Here is a 21421-nt window from a genome sequence, read left to right as displayed (position 1 = left end):
TTGAAGTTTTTTGTTGAATAATTGCGACTTTTAGGTCTGTATTTGAGTGTCCATGGAGGTTGAAGTGTTCTCCACCTGGTTTTTGAATGTTGTAATTCTTCATGTCTGATTTGTGTCCATTTATTCTTTTGTGTAGAGACTGTCAGGTTTGGCCAATGTACATGGCAGAGGAGCATTGGTGGCACATAATGACATATCACATTGGTAGATGTGCAGGTGCATGAGTCTCTGATAGTGTGGCTGATGTGATAACCTATCCCAGGACTCCCAGCAGCAGCATAGCCCCTGGCCCTTTAAATCACCATCCAAGCCCTGCCACCACTACCCCAGGGGCTCTGGCAACAGGGCTCTGGTGGTGCTTTAAAGGGCCCGGGGCTCCAGCTGCTGTGGGGAGCCCTGAAACCTTTAAAGCGCCAACCTGGGGAAGCTGGTCGGTTCTGACACGGCGTACTGGCTTACTTTCACCTCTGCATGCTAGGTCAGTAGTTCTCAAACTTTTGTACGGGTGACCCTTTTCACATCGCAAGCCTCTGAGTGTGATGCCCCCCCCATAAATTAAAAACATTTGTTTATATATTTAACACCATTATAAATGCTGGAAGCAAAGCAGGGTTTGGGGTGCAGGCTGACAGCTCACGACCGCCCATGTAATAACCTCGTGACCACCTGAGGGGTCCCAGCCCCCAGTTTGAGAACCCCTGTGCTAGGTCAAGCAGCTGTCAGCACTTTAAGGGGTAGATAAACACCCCCCCCCCACGCACACCCACACCCTATGCTTTCCATTGGATACATGAAGCGATCACGGGGGCTCTGCAGGGGCGGGGAAGGTTTTCTGTGGATTGAAGATTTCGTTGACCGCACACCCCCGCGGCAGGTGCCCCCAGGCAGGGCTTCAGGTGTTAGCGCCGCGCACAGCAGGGAGCTGAGGACGCAGGGGGGCAGCCGCAGGCGGAGCGCTGGACTCAGTCTGGGGACCCCGCCGCCGGCCCCGGGCCAGCGCGGCACGCTCGGGCGGTTCAGCCACCGCCTCCAGCGCTTCCCTCCGCCCCGCACCCCGCCGTGTGTTTCGTGCGTTGAGGCGCCCTCCCGCTCTCTTTCTCCCTCCTCCTCTCGGCTGGCTGCGCGGCGGGCCGGGGCCGCTGGGGGCGCCCGCCCGCCAAGGGAGCCTCGCTCGGCGGCCGCGCGGCTAGCGGCTCGGTGGCAGGGCCGGGCTTTGCAGCCCTGGCTGGGGCTCAGCGCGGCGCTGCCCCCTCCCCTCGGACAGCGGAGGCGGGTTGGTTTGAAAGGGAGGCGGTGGCTGCCATGTAAGCGGGTCGGGCGGGCGGCAGTAGGAGGCGCCGTTGGGAGCCGGGTAGGCAGCACCGTGGGCAGGGGGCGGGCGTGCCCGTCCCAGCAGCCATGAGCGCGGCAGGCGGGCGGCGGCTGGCCGGGGCGAGGCGCTGAGGGCCCGCCCGGCGGCTCCCCGGCCCCCGCCCATGGCCTTCATGATGATGGTGAAGAAGAAGAAGTTCAAGTTCCGCGTGGAGCTGGAGCTGGACGAGCTCTCCTCCGTGCCCTTCGTCAACGGCATCCTCTTCTGCAAGGTGCGGCTGCTGGACGGCGGCAGCTTCAGCGGGGAGTCCTCCCGGTAGGTGCCTGGCCCCCTGCGCGCCCCGGCCCCTGGCACGAGTCAAGCGAGCGGTGCATGCAGACCTCCCCCGTCGGCATGAAAGCCCGTCCCCGCCACAGAGACCGGTGCAGCTGCCTTGCTCCGGAGCGCCTTGCAAACCCGCCGCGGTGCAGCCCTTTTGCCTCCAAATAGCCTTGCGCCTCAGATGCCGGCCCCAGCAGCCTGGCAGCCCTCTGTCGCTGTAGCCTTGCGATAAAAGCAGTATCCTCTGCTCAGAATTAAAAGCTTATAACCCCCTTCACCCACCAGCCCGCGCTGTAAGTACATCACTTACTAGTTGTCACTTTGCTGCTTTATCTCCAGTGCATGCATCATGGTAACTGTACGTTTGCCAAGAAGGTAACAATTTCATCCATCTCATAGTGGCTTTCTGTTTGTTCTTAGCAAGCTTCTGAACTTAGAAAAACGGAAGAGCAAGCAGTTGAGCCTTTTATTGAATATACTTGGTGATTACTAGAGTGCTGCGCGGATACCGCATCCTATCGGCGATCCGCTTATCCGCGGATTTTCAGGGCTCTACTGATTACTGTGCGTGTTGGCTGGGTTATGGGGGTGTACAGGGCAAAGTACTAAACTTAAGCATGCACTATACTACTTTCCTTGCGCAAAGGTGACAGCGGCACTTTACCGTTGGAGCTTCGTCATTGTGGACTTGCTCTTAAATTATTTATTGCTTATGATTGGATTACCCATTTTGAAATGGCGATTAGTGAACCACTACAGAAAGATTAGATGACTCGGAAGTGAGGTGACTGTCCCTGAAGCTTTTAAAAAAATGTTTCTTGCAAGTTTTGCTGGCATTTTGCAGTGGGTTTTAGAGCATCTCTTCTCATATAGACATGGCATTTAGGGTGATGCAACAGCTTGGAAGAAGCTAGAATAGGCTTCAGCTAGATAAAGGCTTGGATAGGCTTCAGCTAGATAAAGTGATTTGCCATACATGCTTCCGCAAATTTCTGTTTATTTCCTCGGTTAGAAAGTAATAGTGTACCCACATACAGAGACACACTGTCTCTCTAAATAAGAGTCATGCTGTTCTAAAGCATGGACTCTCCAGTAAGGGCAAAGTTGTATTGACTTTAAAAGCTCACAGGAATGTAGACTTATTTACTGTAGTCACATTAGTGGGTTGTTTTTTTTCTTCAGTCTCTTCCATATCGATCAACAAGAATGTTAATAAGAATATGGAAGTCTGTCTGCAGAAATATTGTAGACAGAAGCCAAGAAAATTAGCGCCTAACGTAACGTGACTATGTACTGTTTTTTCCTGTGCAGACTTTTTTAAACTAAATTCTGACTTGTGTTCTCTTGTCAGTGAAATTGATATATTATATAACATAATATGACTAGAAAGGAAGGACAGTTTTATGTAAAAGAGTGGAAATAAGAATATTCAGGCCCTTGCAACCCAGTTAGTGCAACACATGGTTGCAGTCAGCAGTGTCCATTAATGGAAAGACAGCTGGATTCCTTTTTGCCTCATACGTCAGCAACAAAACTGTCAGCTCAGTTCTGACTGCAGAATATTTATTTGCTGCTGACGGTATGTGAGATGGAACATAACTTGATTTTTATCTTTCCAGATACCAGGTGGAAGTTGCAGTGTTGGCAGTTATAAACTTTCTATTTTGGCTTGTCAACTTGTTCAGTAAATTCTTGAGAGAATAAATATTCAACCCCAATATATTATTTGTCCACATCATGGATTACAGCTTTGCTTTAATGTCATTATCAAAATGATTACTTGCTGAATTTTTTTCAAGGCTGGACAGCTAGAAATTAGTGTAAAAAAATTCTATTGCTATTCAATACTTGTTATTAAATTACAATACATGTGAGTCACAGACTTTACTGAATTATCTGTTTTGATTCTGTGGATGGAAGTATTTTATGAGGATGAAGTTACGTTACCTGGAGTGGCTCCTGAGTGAGAATACTAACCTCCAGGCAGACTCTTGAGAAGCAGGGCACAAATCCCAACCTGTTTGTGAGTTCTGTACTTAGATTTCACTAGCCCAGTAACAAGTGTAAACACCTCAAGCACTATACAGCCTTAACATGGAGTTACAGACGGGCCCCTTGGGCATTCCGATCTATCTTGCCACCCAGGCAAGCTTGACTCTGTGATAAGATGGTCACTTTACACCAGAAATCACAATGTTCAGGTTACTTCCAGTCCCAAAGGACAGGTCACTTACCCCAGGTTAATTGTACTCCAATCTCAAATCAAAGAGAGTGCCTGTAGCCAATCCTGTAATAAATTAACTAAAGATTTATTAACTAAGAAAAGAAATAAGATCCTTATTTACAAGGTTAAAACAGGAAATGCACACACACAAATGAGATACAGCCTTAGATTTTAAAGGGTTATATAAGCTATACAGATGCCCCCCAACTTACACAATCGTTCCGTTCTGGAAAGCCTTGCGTAACTTGAAGTTTGCCTGCGTCAGAAAAGTATACCCATACGTTACACAAACATTTCCGCAACTCAAAAATCCTATTTCTGGCTTATGGAACCTTTTCCGTAAGTGCGAATGTGCGTAAGTCAGGCCTTGCGTAACCCAGGGAGCGTCTGTATAATAAGCAGCTCTGTATATCCATTAGGGCTGATCCATGCCAAGCAGCATAGGGCTCTCTGGCTTATGTTTAAGAATCTTTGTCCCTCAGAGTCCAGATAGCATAAAGAGACCCCAATTCCTTCTGTTAAGGGATTTTTATGCCCCCCCTGTAGAGTTCAAGCTGATGGGATGAGCAGTTCTGCATATAACCTCTTTGCGGTGGAGCAATTGACAGAGTCTTTGTTCTACAGTGGCTCATTTGGATTCAGTAATCCTTCCTGATGATCAGCAGGTGACACATTCTGTAGGAATCTAGCATTTTGTATTAGGTAAAGTGTGTTTTTTAATTTCCCACCCCACCCAGTTGAGTTCCAGAGTTTCAGAACATACATTTTACAGCTATAGAATGCACACACATAAGTATTACCTTTATAGCATGGATACAGAGATTATCAGTAGGATTCATAAACGCAGCCTCCTACTAGCATTCCATAAAGTCTAAATACATTTTTATTACACTAATATCTGTGTTTACTATACTAACCCCCAAGTAAACCAGACTGGTTTCCACCCATGCATTTAACAGTGTTCTGTTAGGCCTGGGGCCTTGGCATGAGCTGGCACCGGGTCTGTCAGCATCACAGATAATTCCACCAAAATGGAGTTTTGGACCATGCACTTCTGAATCAACTGTAACCTTACACAGAAGTGTAGTCCCAAGTAACTGGGGTGGGGTTTTTTTTGGTGGGAGGAGGGACTTCAGACCAGCAACACTTTACTCTCATCTCATTTCTGTTTAACACACTGCTGAATGATTTTGCTTTAGCAGTAACATGATAATTTTCATGTGCTGATTACTTTAGGTGCTTATATCCCATTACTGTTATAGGCAGACGCTACTGCCTTAGGCCTGGTCTACACTTAACATTTAGGTTGATGTAGCTAAGGCACTCAGAGGTGTACATGATCCACATCCCTGAGTGCCATAGCTATGCCGACCTAACCCTGTCACTCGGGGTAAGGGTGTTCCTACAATGACAGAAAAACCCCTTCCATCACGATAGGCAGCATCTACACCATGGAATTTTGCCAGCATAGTTACAGCACCGTAGCTATGCTTTTATAGTCTCTGTAGTGCAGACATAGCCTTACTCACTTTCTCTAGTTGATGTACAGTATATCATCTGGGAAATCTCTTTATGTTAAAAGACAATAGACTACAACCAAACAGACGCATATGTTGTTGTAAGCCTTGTCCTTCCTTTACCTCACACCCTTATCACTATGTGATGTCAAAGTGAGGCCCCAATCCTGAAAACACACATTCTTAATTTTCATATGTGAGTTAAGCATGTGTCTAAGTGTTTTCAGAGAGAGGGGCCTTAGGTCTTGATCCTGCAATGTGATGTACTTGGGCAGCTCTTAAGGAACTTAGTGGGGCTCCCTGGTGGGAGCAGGGATCCACAAGTACGCACTGAATTGCAAGATTGGGACCTGAGAGGATGAGCCTCCTCAGTTTTTTTTTGTTTGTTTGTTTGTTTTTTTTTTCCCCTCTTTGGAGTGTGGTTTTTAAATGGTAATGAGCTGTAAGTTATGTGCTCATATTACAGGAAACCAGAATGCGGGTCTCTAAAAGTTTGGCCTGCAGAGTTGGATGAATCACAAATATGTTGCTGTACTTGTAGAGGAAGGTATAGAATTCCTCTGCAATAGTCCTTTTTATGCCAATTTAGGGAGTGTCAGTGCTATTGGCTCCAGAATGAATTGCTTTATTCCTACAGAGATGAACTCAACAAATCTTTTCAATAAGAATATAAGAACTACCATACTGGGTCAGACCAATGGCCCACCTAGCTCAGTATCCTGTTTCTGACAGTGACAAGTACCAATAAAATGAAGGGGTTAGCGTGTTCAGCAGACATTTCAAATTAGCTTAGTCTTTATTTTTTAAATGAGCATTGTCTTTCTATTTGCATTTATTGTTTAATGTAATAAAATGCAAACTGCACTAGCATTTTTTAAGAATTGGTAATTGTGCTGAAAGTAGTTAACTTTATAGCATTTTAAGATGTTCAGGGAAGCCTGTTAAATGTTTCAGGGAATGATATACAAAATTTTCCAAATGTGTGATAAATTAGCCATGTTGTCTCCTATGCAGCTTTTTTTTTTTAGTGTTCACCCAATGTCTGGTAACATAATTGCTTTGGGAGAAACTTAATGGGGTTAGGTGCTCCATTCCCAATGACTGGGTGCTTAACTGCCATCTGTGTCTTTGGAAATCTTCCCTTTTAAGAACAGTAAAACAGCTTTATAAATGCCTTTCACTTCCTTCCCAACACTTATTTCTTCAAACATGAGATTACAAAAGAGCCAAATATATATCAACATCTTAAGATAGCATCTACATTTGTCAGCAAAATGTGACCGTAAAATACAAAGTATATGTGTTATAAGCCAAATGGATCCAACTAGTCTTATATCCACAAACTGTCGTGCTAAATTGTATTATGTGACTGATTAAATCCCTGATCCTGCAAACACTTTCATATGTCAGTAGTCCCACTGAGCTCAAGGGGAAAATAGACATGTCAGGTAAAAGTTCAGGCTGTTGGAAAATATTTCTTCTTCAGCACTGTTATCTCTTCATTGTATATATCTGGGGGCATTCTGTGCCAAAAAATTAAAAATTCTGTACACAATATTTTAAAATTCTGCAAATGTAATTTGTCAAGTTAACACTACATAATCATGCTAGTTTCAATTATTTTGGTAATTTATTTCAAAATACCTGTCAGCAAGTATATCTGTAAAAATACAGATGCGCGCGCGCGCGCACACACACACATTCCCCCAGGAGTAGAGAGTTAAAGAAACCCCTATGACAACCTAGTTCCTGTTTCTCTGCCCTCTTTCCCCACAGAGCCCAGCTGGGGGGCCAGTCACCCACAACCCCTCCCCCCAGAGCCCAGCTGCGGGTCTCCCTCCAGCCAATATACCTGCACCCTCTCCTTCTCCAAAGCCCAGCTGCAGGCCCCCGTCCAGAGCCCAGACTCCCCTCCAGAGACCAGGGATCCAAGCCTAAGTTAATTGTATCCAGTTCACAAATTAATTCCAATTCAGCAGTCTCTCCTTGGAGTCTGTTTCTGAAGTTTCTTTGTTGAAGAATTGCCACTTTTAGGTCTGTAATTGAGTGACCAAAGAGATTTGAAGTGTTCTCCAACGGAGACAGGCCAGTCCTTGCTTACATACAGCCCCCCAACCTGAAGCAAATACCAGCAACCACACATTTGCAAACTTGATACAATTAACCTAGGCTTGAATAAAGACTGGGAGTGGATGGGTCATTACACAAAGTAAAACTATTTCCCCATGTTTATTCCTGGCGCGCGCACCCCCCCCCCCCCCCCCCCCGTTCCTCAGACATTCTTGTCAACTGCTGGAAATGGCCCACCTTGATTATCACTACAAAAGGTTCCCTCCCACCCGCCCCGCTCTCCTGCTGGTAATAGCTCACCTTACCTGATCACTCTCTTTACAGTGTGTATGGTAACACCCATTGTTTCATGTTCTCTGTGTATATAAATCTCCCCACTGTATTTTCCACTGAATGCATCCGATGAAGTGAGCTGTAGCTCACGAAAGCTTATGCTCAAATAAATTTGTTAGTCTCTAAGGTGCCACAAGTCCTCCTTTTCTTTTTACATAATTAGTTATGACCTGTGAACAGTTTTGGGTTAAGTGATTTGCATAGCATCATATAGGAACTCTGTGGCAGAAGCAGGAATAGAATCCAGTTCTCCAGGGCAGCATTCAATTGCTGTAACCACAAGTCCTCAATTCTCTTTCTGCAGTCGCCTGCCTCCTTGACTACACATCTTCCAGTTTCTGCAACAAATGAAACAGGAGTCCTACAGACAACAGTCTTCTTCACTGCATAACCTTGATTTATCTCCAGATTAGGTCCATCCACTGCACTGAATGGAAAAAATAATATGTTATCACGTAATTAAAGATTATCATAATACTTATGCACAAGAGAGCTGGATTAAGATTGCACAGGCCATTTTAATTCTATCATTTAATAATCTTTTAATGTAGCTTTCTTATGTGCAATTTCCTACGTCTTTAAAAAAGCAAACAAAAAAATTTAATCCTGTAGCATCATATTGACATCCAGATGGTTCATCAGCAGGGTAGAAAACTTTAAATCCACTGCATGGACCACTTGAGCTAGCAGTCATAGATTGTTATATTCTGTGTGGACCAGCAGTACAGCAGGATGAGAGATGCACTATACCTCCTGGTTTCAGTTATTTGTTGACAACAGTGAAATGGTGAGACTCGGGGAATCTTGGGTTTGCTCCTCTCCAGGGCTTTGAATAATTCTCTAGTAGGCACAGACTCTTCTGTTAGTTCCCACCATCCTTCACCCCTTCTACCTCCTCTCCTCCAATTTGTTCCAGTCCCATTCTATCATGGAGGAAGAAGTAAGGCAGCCATCCCTAAAAACAGTCACGAAAGGATTGCAGACTATCTCTAGGAATGTTTCATCATGATCTCTCAGGAGGATACAAGGGACATCCCTATGTACATAAACTGCTCTGGATGTTGCCTCCCCACTTCTCTCCCCATAACCCTACAGATACCAAATTCTTTCTCTGTTTTTGTACTGCTGTCTCTTGACACCTATATGAATTTTCTCTGGGGACTCAGTATACCCCAAATTTCTGTGTGGAACACTTGGAGTAAGAACCATTCAAGTCAAATTGTTTGTTTTTAAACTATATATACTAGGATAAGGGTTTTTTTTTTGGTTTGTTTGTTTTGATTATCTTGTTACTGGAGTGTAATGGAATGTTAGTGGTTTTCTGAAATGGATAGGTGTAACTATCTGAGGGAAATAAATGGTGCTTTTTGTAAATCCCTTATGGTGGGAATCCACATTTTTGTAGCCTTTAAACCTTGTAAAATCATCAGTTTAATGATACATATGTGCAATTGATATGGCACCTTTACTCCATCCTTTTATAACAAACAACTTAAAAGTCTGGCAACTAGAGCTGTCAATTAATCACAGTTAACTCAATTTGTTTTGAGTTAATCGTTTAACTAGATTTTAAAAATTATTAATCATGATTAATCGCAGTTTTAATTACACTGTTAAACAATAATAGAATACCAATTTAAATGTATTCAATATTTTTGGATGTTTTTCCACATTTTCAAATACAGTGTATATTTTGATTAGAACACAGAATACGAAGTGTACAGTACTCACTTTATATTTTAATTACAAATATTTGCACTAAAAGATAAAAATAGTATTTTTAAATTTGCACTACATACAGTACTTGTATGAGGTGATCTCTTTATCATGAAAGTGCAACTTAAAAATGTAGATTTTTTTTTTCACATAACTTCCCTCAAAAACAAACAAAATGTAAAATTTTAGAGTCTGCAAGTCCACTCAGTCCTACTTCTTGTTCAGCCAATTGCTAAGACAAACAAGTTTGTTTACATTTACAGGAGATAGTGCTGACCACTTCTTACTTACAATGTCACCTGAAAGTGAGAGGGGGCAGTCGAATGGCACTGTTGTAGCTGGTGTTGCAAGGTATTTACATGTCAGATAAGCTAAACGTTCCTATGCCCCTTCATGCTTTGACTTGTAGATTGTAGATGTATCTTTTTTACAGTGCAAATATTTATAATTAGCCCCATACCTGGTCGAAGAGGTCTGCGTACAACGGCAGGTTGCTATTCTCACGGATCTTGGCAAGCAGCGTGACAGAGACCTTTTCGTGGTGAATATGGGGCAGTGCTATGTTGCTAAGTATCGATACAGGCACCTTTGTTGCCATGGCTAAAGTCAGAGTAACAATACACATAGTTTTGTTAAGCTCTACGTCAACCAACCTCGAGTGAGACGAGACAGGAGCACAGTAATCCGCTGTTGAATAGCAGAGGGCAAGGGCTGATGATCTAAGCATCCGGGTGCTTTCACCCCAGGTTGAACTGGCCAACTTTCTGAGCAGGTTGTTCCGAGTGCTGACTTCGGTTGCTGTCTTCCTCAAGTGGTTGTGATATGTTAATGATCTATCCAGTCACACTGATGTAAACTGGGTTTGGATCATAGGCGTGCACAGCACATTTCATTAGGGTGTGCGCCCAGGGAGTCCTGCCCCCTGACTGCCCCCCTCAGAACTCCCAACCCCCCTGCTCCTTGTCCCCCTCCTGGGACCCTGCCCCTAACTGTCCCCGCAGGACCCCACCCCTTATCTAAGCCTCCCTGCTCCTTGTCCCCTGACTGCCCCCCTCCTGAGACACTCCCCCCCCACTGTAACTGCCTCCCTAGGACTCTATGCCCTACATGTCCCCTGACTGCCCTGACCCTTATCCACACTCCCGCCCCCAGACAGACCCCTGGGACTCCCATGCCTATCCAACCGCTCCCTGCCCCCTGACAGGACCCCCAGAACTCCCCACCCATCCAACTCTTCCTGCTCCCTGCCTTCCCCGACCCCTCTCCACACCCTCGCCCTGATAGGCCCCTCCAGAACCTCCGATGCATCCAACCCCCTGCTCCTTGTCCCCTGACCGCTCCCTCCAGAGACAACCCCCCTCTCCCGACTGCCCCGCCCCCTAGCCACACCCCTGCCCCCTGACAGGCCCCCTGGGACTCCCGCGCTCTATCCAACGCCCCCATTCCCCATCCCCTGACTGCCCCATAGACTCTCTGGCCCATATCCAACCGGCCCAGCCCCCTTACCAAACCGCTGCTCAGAACAGAGTCCCCACCAAATCTCACCCTGTCATGGTTCTCTCCCCACTCTGAACTCTAGGGTACAGATGTGGGGACCTGCATGAAAGACCCCCTAAGTTTATTCTACCAGCTTAGGTTAAAAACTCCCCAGGCACAAATTCTCTCTTGTACCTTGGATTTAAGTAATTCTGCCACCATCACATGCTTTTAACAAAGAACCAGGGAAAAAGAACCTGGAGTTCCTTTTCCCCCAGCAATCCCCCCAAGCCCTTACATCCCCTTTCCTGGGGAGGCTTGAGAACAATATCCTAACCAATTGGTTACAAACTGATCAAAGACCCAAACCCCTGGGTCTTGGAACAATGGAAAAATCAGTCTGCTTCTTAAAAGAAGCATTTTATTTAAAGAAAAGGTAAAAGAATCACCTCCTGTAAAATCAGGATGGTAAATACTTTACAGGGTAATCAGATTCAAAACACAGAGGATTCCCCTCTAGGCAAAACTTTAAAGTTACAAAAAACCAGGATAAACCTCACTCTAGCAAAGGGAAAATTCACAAGATGACAACAAAAGTAAATGCGCCTTGCCTTATTTACTTACTTTTTTTTTTTGTAATATCAGAGACTTGTACAAGATGGTTTATAGGAGGAGTTTTTTTGACCTGATGCTTCTCTGCTTTTCCCAGAGAACACACCACAAAGCCTTTTTTCCCCCTCCTCCCCCCAAAGATTTGAAAGTATCTTCTTTCCCCATTAGTCCCTTTGTTCAGGTGCCAACCAGGTTATCTGAGCTTCTTAACCCCATACAGATAAGGAGGAATTCTAGGCTACCCTTAGCTGTATGGTTATGACACACCCCCTGGACATCCCCTTGACCAATGACGTGATGGCACTCACGGGGCAGGTACAAAGAGTGCCAACCAAGCTGGAGCGCAGCGCTGGAAGAGCGCTATGACTGATGTAAGTCAACAAAGGTCACATATAGCGCTGGGGAGGCGGCGATTGGCTAGGCGGGCCTGGGTGGGCGGGGGGCCAAGAAGGGTCATGGTAGCAGCATGGGGTTCGCTGTGTGACACAATTACAACAACTTTGTATAGCTGCTGTGGAAGTTCGTACAGGCAACAGATACATCCTGCATGGGCGGGAGGGGGGGACCCTGTCACCAGGGGTGGCAGGTTTGTAGAAATTTTGGTGGTGCCCAGAACCTGCCACCGCCCAAACTCCACCCCAACAAACTCCACCTCCCACCTGCCCAAGGCTCTGGGAGGCAGAGGTCTGGAGTGCAGGCCCTAGGCTGGGGCAGGGGATTGGGGTGCAGGCTCTGGGAGGGAGTTTGGAGATGGGAGGGGGTGCAGAGGTGAGGGCTGTGGGATGTGGCTGCAGGTGAGGGATTTGGGTATGGGAGGGGCTCAGGGTGAGAGTAGGGGTGTAAGGGGTGAGGGCTCTGTCTGGGGCTGGGAATGAGAGGTGTGGGGTGTGGGAGGGGCTCAGGGTAAGAGTAGGAGTGTGGGGGTGAGGACTCTGGGGCTGGGGGGTTTGGGGTGTTAGGCTCAGGGCTAAGGCAGAGGGTTGGAGTGCAGGGGGAGGAAGGCTCTGGCTGGGACTGGGGATAAGGTGTTTGGGGTGTTGGAGGAGCTCAGGGCTGGGGTAGAGGGTTGAAGGGGTGCTGGGGGGGTGAAAGCTCTGGCTGGGGGTGTGGGCTCTGGGGTTGGGCAGGAGTTTAGGGTGTAGGCAGGCTGCTCTGGGACAGGGGCCAGAGAGGAGGACTCCCCCCAGCCCTTTTCCTTCCGGCAGCAGCGAGCTCTGGGGGAGGAGCCCCCCTTTTTTTGCCCTCCCCCCGCAGCACACTCACCCCCACCACTGTCACTGCATGTGCTCCTAGGGCCCCTCTCGGGTCCAGGAATCTCCCTCACTTTCCCCCTGTGGTTGGTGCCAGGGGGTGCTGTGTGCACCTCCTCCCCTGCTCTTGCCCCTGACTGTAGCCTCACTGCGGGTGAAGGATGGGGCTGCCTCCTTGTCCAGCATGGGGCAGGAGCGGTGACTGCGGGCGGGGGGCCCCCTGTGCTGGTGGAGGGTCCCGCCGGAAAAGGGAAGGGTCTGAGGTGGAAGGACAGGCCCTGGCAGTCAGTGTGCCCTGGCAGTGGAGCTCGGGGGTACTAGGACCCTGCGGCAGCAGTTGCTGCAGGGAGGCAGCATGGAGCTGCATGGAAGAGGCAGGGATGCTCTGTTCCAGGGCCCGGGGAGGTGTGTGGGGGTAGCAAGAGGGGGCTGGGGGAGCTGCGGGGGGGGGGCGGCAGGTGGGGACACCCGGCCCCAAATATTAGTGGAGCTGGGCCCCTGGGCCGACTCCACTCACCCCGCGCCGCTGGGGCCAGCAGCACAGCAGCAATGTAAACACGGCTCTGCTGCCATCACTGCCTGCAACTGCTGCATCCTCCTCCCACTGCCCCCCCCCCCGAGCCTCCATTGGGCGAGGGGGAGGAGCAGCCTTCCCAGCTGGAGCTCAGGGCATTAGGGTGTGCCTGGGCACACCCCGTGCGCATGCCTATGGTTTGGATCATGCTGCAGGCATTGACCATTGAGGAAGACTTCCAACTCGTGGCTTGCGCTTGCATTATGCAGGTAGAATATCATTATGTAGTAATGGTCTTAGAAAAGCTTGGCTGCAGGCACCATTGACTACAATAGTCTGCCAGGAGCTTCATATCTTCATTCAAGGCCTTGTCAATTTCTGAGAAGGACTGTGCTTGGTAGCTGCAGCAGATGTCATGGCATAGATAAACTAGCGCGAGAGTGTAGCTGGCAGGTGGTTGATGTACACATTGAACAGTATGAGGGAAGCCATTCATCTGACACTTCCAAGAGCTACAGCAGTTGCCCATGTGTATTCTAAACTGCCTGTTTTAGAGAAAGAGCTCTATTATTTCAACCGGCTGAAGTGGGGCAACTCGAGAGAGCTTAAATAAAAGCCCTCTGTGCCAAACTGTGTCATAGACTGTGGTCAAATCTAAGAAGATGGCTTCTGTCTTTAGATTTTCTTGAAAACCATTTTTGATAAAGATGGTCGAGGCCAGGACTTGATCACAGGTGCTGCGTCCTTTCCTAGCCTGCTCAACTTGGAAGACATTGTTCAAATTCGGAGCAATTTGTTGGCAGATCAAATGCTCAAAAACCTTGAAACACAGCAAGGATATTGGGCGGTAACTCGACATGTTGTAGGGGTCCTTTCTTGGCTTAAGAATGGCAATAATCTTTGCTTGACACCAAGTGCATGGTAACTTCTTCTCATTGATGTCCCGTATGTAGAAGTTAGTAAGTCACTGTGACCTCTAGGTGCTTGAGGAATTCTGGCAAGATGTTATCATAGCCCACCCCTGTGCCTAGCTTGATGGAGGTAAGGGTCTTATCTAGCTCATCAACCATGAATGGCTCTGGTTAACTTCTACCCACATTCCGATGTTGAAGTTGGCTCCGTTCATCATATACTTTGCATTTGAGTCGCTTCTCCAGCGGGATGTTTGCTACCCACATAAGGTGGCTTGCAACCTGGCTGGACTTAACCAGAGGGCGATTTTGACCTGGAGGTTATTGAGCAGTGCCCAGCTCCTGGAATAGGTGAAGTCAAGCTTCTCAGTAGAGTCCTTCCAGAGACTCAGTCAGGCGGTCAGTGATATCCAGGTCACCAGATAATTCAAATGTTCTGAGCAAGGCTTTGCGTTCAGCATTCAGACAAGGCGTGTAAATTGGATGACAGTCCCGCGGTATAGCTAAGCATGTGGCTTTATAAATGGCTCCTTGAAATCAATGGTAGGCTTCATCGACTGGGATACAATGTGATGGAATGGTAACCACACTACATTCCAGTGCGTCACAGAACTTTTCTCAGTCTGCCTTGCAGAAATTCCACTAATGCTTGATTGAGTTTCAAATGATGTGTAGCTGGAGCCATGGGTGGCTGGTGACCTGGCTGTTGGGGGAGACTAGCCTATGGCCCCTCTCCCTCATCTTCTGCTCCCCTCCCCTGCAGAAGCCAAGAGCACCCCCACCACGGCCCCCAGTCCCAATGCTGGGTGGCTAGGGGGCGAGGACCCAGCCCCAGTGTGCTGGGGGGCAAGGACCCAGCCCCGGCATCAGCCACCCTGAGTTCCTGCGGGAGGTAGACTGCCTAGCCCCAACCAGCCTGGGCCAGCCAGGGCAGAGCGTTGGGAACTGCAGGAGGGGGCCTGGCCTGGGGGCAGAGCATGGGCGGGGCCACACTAGGCTGTTCGGGGAGGCACCCATTGCTGGAGCCCAATATGAATAAGTGATGGTCTATGCTGGCTATGAGGAAAGTTATCAAGTACTATACCGTTCACTGATTGTGAAAGTTCGCTAGGCGGCCAGACCGAACAAAGATCGGGCAAGTACTTTTTTGACCATCTAGCAGAAAGAAATGTGTCGTGTTGTTTTGCACTGTGAATCAACACAAAGTCGTTGTTAGTCACTGTTCACCGTCGTCATCCAAATCAGCGTACCCCCCACCTGAGAATGGGGGCTATTAAAATCGCCAACCAAGATTGCACCTATCTCTCTCACCAACTGAAGTTGGTCAAATAGAGAAGGTGGGTCAGGTAATATCTTTTATCTCATATCATTGGACCAAAATGGTTACAATAATACTGCAAACGAATTATTGGTGCTCACTTAAAACAGCCTGCCAAAGTTCTTGTTTTATCTAAATGGCTTTCACTTTTTGTAACTTGGGTATGTGAAAGAAAGAGAAGTAAACGTGTCTAGAAGAGAGAGTTTACTCCGACTATACAATTAAAAAGAAAAGAACACATTTAATTATTCATTTACTTACCTTAATAGTAACTGCATCAGTACAAATGTAAAAAGCATCGGTGTGTAGCAGAGAAAGGTACAAAAGCCATAAATAACTTTTTAAACTCCATAACCACCTTCCCTTCCCCCTAAACAAACCAGCCCAAGAATTTTTAATAGTAGAAATCTTAACTATTGACTGTGATGACACTGCACTATAACTAGTTAATTCTGTTTTCACGAGCTAGTTTTCATTTTCTTTTAATGCTTTCAAATTACTTTCATGTAAAAAGCATCTGATGACCTATTTTACTGACTGACATGTTTGCTGTTTTTTCCATAGTACCCAGCCTTGGCAAGTTCAATTCAAATTGCTCTCTAGGTGTTAAAATCAAACTTTTGTTGGGAACTTTTTTAGGACGTTACTGGCTGTTCATACAGATGATAAATATAAATCAGGTCCTGCTGAAACTCAAGGGATCTTACATAAAATAGAACTTGAAGCAGTATTCAATAAAAGGCTTACTAATTTGTATTAGGTAAGCAATACTTTTCTAAGTCTTTGTAGGTCAAATGTAAGTAGAGCTTTCATGTTTCAGATAATACAAAGTTACTGTATTTCTGTTTTGTTTTGAGGCTGGATTGCTTAGCAGAGCTTTGATGCATCACTACTCTGTTTTTGCACAACAGTGGAAGAAAATTAAGTAGCAAGATAAAAGAAAGCAGTTAAAACAGATAAAGTCTTATCTGTCTTTTCAAAAACTAAACTATTCAAATAGCTTTAAATAACATAAGATGAACATTAACAAGATAAAACAGGAGTACTTGTGGCACCTTTGAGACTAACAGATTTATTAGAGCATAAGCTTTCGTGGGCTACAGCCCACTTCATCGGATGCATAGAATGGAACATACAGTAAGAAGATATATATAGTAAGAAGATATATAATTATATATACACAGAGAGAGAGAGAGAGAGAAGGTGGAAGTTGCCATACAAACTGTAAGAGGCTAATTAATTAAGATGAGCTATTATCAGCAGGAGAAAAAAACTTTTGTAGTGATAATCAAGATGGCCCATTTAGACAGTTGACAAGAAGGTGTGAGGATACTTAACATGGGGAAATAGATTCAATATGTGTAATGACCCAGCCACTCCTACACAGGACAGGCCCAACAAAGAAAATAACAGAACTCCACCAGCTGTCACCTTCAGCCCCCAACTAAAACCTTTCCAGCGCATCATCAAAGATCGACAACCTATCCTGAAAAATGATCCCTCACTCTCACAGATCTTGGGAGACAGACCAGTCCTCACTTACAGATAGCCCCCCAACCGAAGCAAATACTCTCTAGCAACCACACAACAAAAACACTAACCCAGGAACCTATCCTTGCAACAAAGCCCGATCCCAACTCTGTCCACATATTTATTCAAGTGACACCATCATAGGACCTAATCACATTAGCCACGCCATCAGGGGCTCGTTCATCTGCACATCTACCAATGTGCTATATGCCATCATGTGCCAGCAATGTCCCTCTGCCATGTACATTGGCCAAACCGGACAGTCTCTGTGCAAAAGAATAAATGGACACAAATCTGACATCAGGAATCATAACATTCAAAAACCGGTAGGAGAACACTTCAACCTCTCTGACCACTCAGTAAAAGACTTAAGGGTGGCAATTCTGCAACAGAAAAGCTTCAAAAACAGACTCCAACGAGAAACTGCTGAGCTTGAATTAATATGCAAACTAGATACCATTAATTTCCGTTTGAATAGAGACTGGGTGCAGCTGGGTCATTACACATATTGAATCTATTTCCCCATGTTAAGTATCCTCACCTTCTTGTCAACTGTCTAAATGGGCCATCTTGATTATCACTACAAAAGTTTTTTTTTCTCCTGCTGATAATAGCTCATCTTAATTAATTAGCCTCTTACAGTTTGTATGGCAACTTCCACTTTCTGTCTCGATCTGTGTGTGTGTGTATGTCTTCTTACTCTATGTTCCATTCTGTGCATCCAGTGAAGTGGGCTGTAGCCCACGAAAGCTTATGCTCTAATAAATTTGTTAGTCTCTAAGGTGCCACAAGTATTCCTGTTCTTTTTGCAGATACAGACTAACATGGCTGCTACTCTGAAACCTGTCATTAACAGGATATTTCAACACAAGGGCCCTAGATTTATCCCCCTCTTCTCTTTGTGATTAGGAATAGGTGACTTGATTGAACAAATGGTCACTAAGGTAATCAGTGCCATGCCTCCTGGCTTTGTTTTTAATATAAATATTAAAATAAATGACCATCTCTTATGCTACAATATTTATTTTGTTCTTTTCTTTGTGACTTCATCCATATGCTCATTACTATTTAGAGAGAAATGTGTAAATTCCCTTTAACATAAATTAAAGAGTTTGGTATCAGTCTGCCACTGCTAGTGACCAAGAAAACTCTCCTAAAGGATGAGCCAGAAAGACTGCATCCTTCCTATTCACTCAGACATGAAATCCCTGGTATTGCACCTAGACGGAAAGCTCATGGTTGTAATTCTCTGTTTTGGAAAGAAGGAACTATATTTTCCCCTGGCCATGTCAGGAGTGATTCACACGGGCAGGAGAGTGTAGGGAAGCTTCTACTTCCACTTCCTGTGCTGTATTTGTCTTGAGGTTAAATGAAGGAACCTTCAACTAACTGACATTTGATTTTGTTTTTAAAGACTTTGAAATATAACACTTAAAAAAAAAAAAAAAAAAAAGCAAAAAACATACGTAAATGTGTAAGAGTCTCAAGTGGGGCAGTGGGTGAATGCATTTGTCTTCTATCTTTGTAACATAAAGATAAGGATTGAAATTCTGCTCAGGTGTCATCAGAGCTCCATTTACTAACTTCTCAGTTTTGTCAAATGGAAAGAGTTGTTTTTAGAGGCCACCAGTCATGTTAGAGCCCTCAGTGGAATGGCAGGGATGTTACATGTCAGGATTAATTAGTCTTGCACAAAACTGTATGGGGAAGCTTGTACAATTCCTCCTTGTGTTATGCCTAACTTAAGCTAGTTGGCTTTAGCTCTTCACTTTTAGGCACAGTAAATGAACTAATTTACATAAAATCCTTTCCCTTACTGCTGACCTAACAATTAGTCCAGTCATCTTTCTTCTTAGTGTCAAGTCTGTATACTCTTGCATGGTTGAGATGCAGCTTATCTATTTCATTTTGCTTTTCTATGAAAATGAACTTAGTTGTCAAATTTTTTTTTTCCCACCCAGCATGTTGCACTGTGCCTATCACAAGAGCTGTACTAAACACTGGAAGTACTGAACATGGTTAGACTCCTTTTTTTTAAAAAAGGAAAAAGAAGTTTGTTTAATTTTTCATCACATAAAGACATTTTAACAAAGATTTTGATAAGTAATTGAGTTGAAGTGGCACAAGCCTGAATGTTTACTCCAATTTGTCCAGTGGTCTTTTGTGGTTTTGACTGCATATGTAGTTTTTTAGATGTTTGTTTATAATGGCTGTCTGTCTCCTTTTTTCTTTTCTTCCCCGCCTCCTTTTTGCAGGGAGGTAGTGCAGGCAAACTCTGTTCACTGGAAGAAGAAGTTCTTATTTATGTGCAAAATGAGTGCCAGTGCCACTACAGGCATTCTGGATCCTTGCATCTGCAGAGTATCTGTACGGAAGGTAAAAACAGCATTTTTCCTCTTCTAGACCATAATTTTTTTCCCACAGTAGCTCTCATCATTTGCTACTGTCCTCTCTATTTTTATAGAGCTAGCAGACATTATAAAATTAATTGCACCTGTAGCCACGTAAAATACTCATTATTAGTAAACATAGTTTTGTCATCTGACCATTGCTTGCTTACTTCTAATTCACATATTGTAATTTGAGGGAGCTGTAACAATTAACATAATTTATGCTAGCTAAATGGCATAACAGCCAGCTATGATTAATTTTAAAATTAGTTCTGAACTAAGAACCACCTCCAGTGTGCAAGATCTCCCTTCCCCTCCTGGTCATCTCTCTTGGCTTCCTAATGGGGTCCCTGGGTAGCCCTGAGAAGAAGCTGGGAGAAGCACACTCTCTTTTTAAGTGGTTTTGCTGGTTCACAACTTAAGCAGCATAAGTACATTGCTACTTTTGTTATATGATTTTTCAAGTATGATGTTAATATATGAAGCCCAAAGAATTTGTATGATTTCAAACGGAACATTCATAGTGTTTTTATATATGCACTGGTATTTTCAGATAGCTATCAAACAAGATAACTTTCTTTTAATAATTTATGTTGTAACATAACCAAGGTAGGTCAGTGCAGATGCAGTTTCAGCATAGTTACAGAAGGATTAAACACTCTCACGTTATAAAACTTATCTTCAATTATATTAAGGTACTAAATGTAGCAGAAATTTTTAAGAGCCTGCAGATTGAATGTGTTCAGTTGTACCTCTGGCAGTTGTAACAAGGTGACTGCGTCTTTCTACTCTGCCACAAACAGATCTTCTCTACTGCTGTGGGAATTCAGAGTCTTTTGAAAAGATTAGAGTGAGGAAACAGTAATGCCTTCACTTTTAAACACGAAGTCAAGGACAAGTAATATATTTAAACTGCTTATTCTTTCATCCAGAAACAGCTGGCTTCACTTCCTGGGAAACGCCCAACTCTTCCTGGTCAGTGACTGATGCAGTGCATAGAAGTCCAGAGCAAGAAGCAGCAAGCTTAGGGTATGTGTACACTGGAGCTGGGAAATTGCCTCCCAGCTGGGGTAGACAGACTTGTGTTAGCAGGGCTGAAGGCACTATGCTAAAGATAGCTGTGTGGACATTGTGGCTCCAGTAAAGACACAGGCTAGCTTTCTGAGCTCAAGTCAAGTGGCTCAGATGGGCTTGGGCTTGAGCTTGGGTGATTAGCCTGAGTCTCTGCCAGAATCACAGCGTCCACACAGCAATTTTTAGCATGCTAGCTCAAGTCCCGCTACCACAAGTCTGTCTACCTGAGCTGGGAAACTCGTTCACAGTTGTAGTGTAGACATACCATTAGAGGCCCTGAACTTGTGCCATGTACTGGCTTGATTTTCCTGATCTCCAGAAGGGCATCTCCTGCACTTCTTACCCCAGCAGCAGAAACAAACTGGTGCTGTAGCACTGAACAGCTGTCTGTCTCTCCTGAGGTGACTTCGTGAAGGCAGCAGGGATTTTTTTGTTTGGGAGCCCTCCAACTGTATGCACTAGAAAATACATTGGATGACTTTTGTATTTTTATTTAATTACCAGCTGGTTCCTCAACATTCAGGGGTAGGTGTTAGAAATTTTGTTTTTTTGCAAAAATGCTTATTTCACAAACCAGGGTATGTAGTTGGTGGGCCCCACAGTGATGGGGGTTATGCACACCCCTTCACCATTTGGATGGGGAGAAGTTGGGTTTCTTCAGTTTACTTCTCCCCTCCCCTCCTGGTGATCTCTTTTGGCTTCCTGCTGGGTCCCTGGGTAGCCCTGAGAAGAAGCTGGGAGAAGCACACAAGGTCTGTTCCTGTTACAATTAGCAATACAACAGACTAATACTATGGCAATATTGTGTTCAGATATCTCTTAAAATATGTGTATGTGTTGGGTTCCTTCAAAA

At 45.2% G+C, this 21421-nt stretch overlaps 1 protein-coding gene across 2 annotated transcripts in view; it reads left to right on the top strand.

The window, feature by feature from the left end:
• Nucleotides 1–1464: 1464 nt before the first annotated feature.
• Nucleotides 1465–21421, top strand: part of EEIG2 (EEIG family member 2) — a 39240-nt gene continuing 19283 nt past the window's right edge. The window contains exons 1-2 of one of the 2 annotated variants that reach the window (XM_074961220.1): nt 1465–1627; nt 19360–19480. In XM_074961220.1, coding sequence (XP_074817321.1) covers nt 1476–1627; nt 19360–19480 — 273 coding nt within the window. In that variant the 5' untranslated portion in view covers nt 1465–1475. The remainder of the gene's footprint in view (nt 1628–19359; nt 19481–21421) is intronic. The other variant, XM_074961221.1, reaches the window with a different exon arrangement.

This window comes from Natator depressus, chromosome 8 (assembly GCF_965152275.1).
Source record: "Natator depressus isolate rNatDep1 chromosome 8, rNatDep2.hap1, whole genome shotgun sequence".
NCBI lineage: Eukaryota > Metazoa > Chordata > Testudines > Cheloniidae > Natator > Natator depressus.
This window is presented reverse-complemented; position numbering and strand designations above follow the sequence as displayed.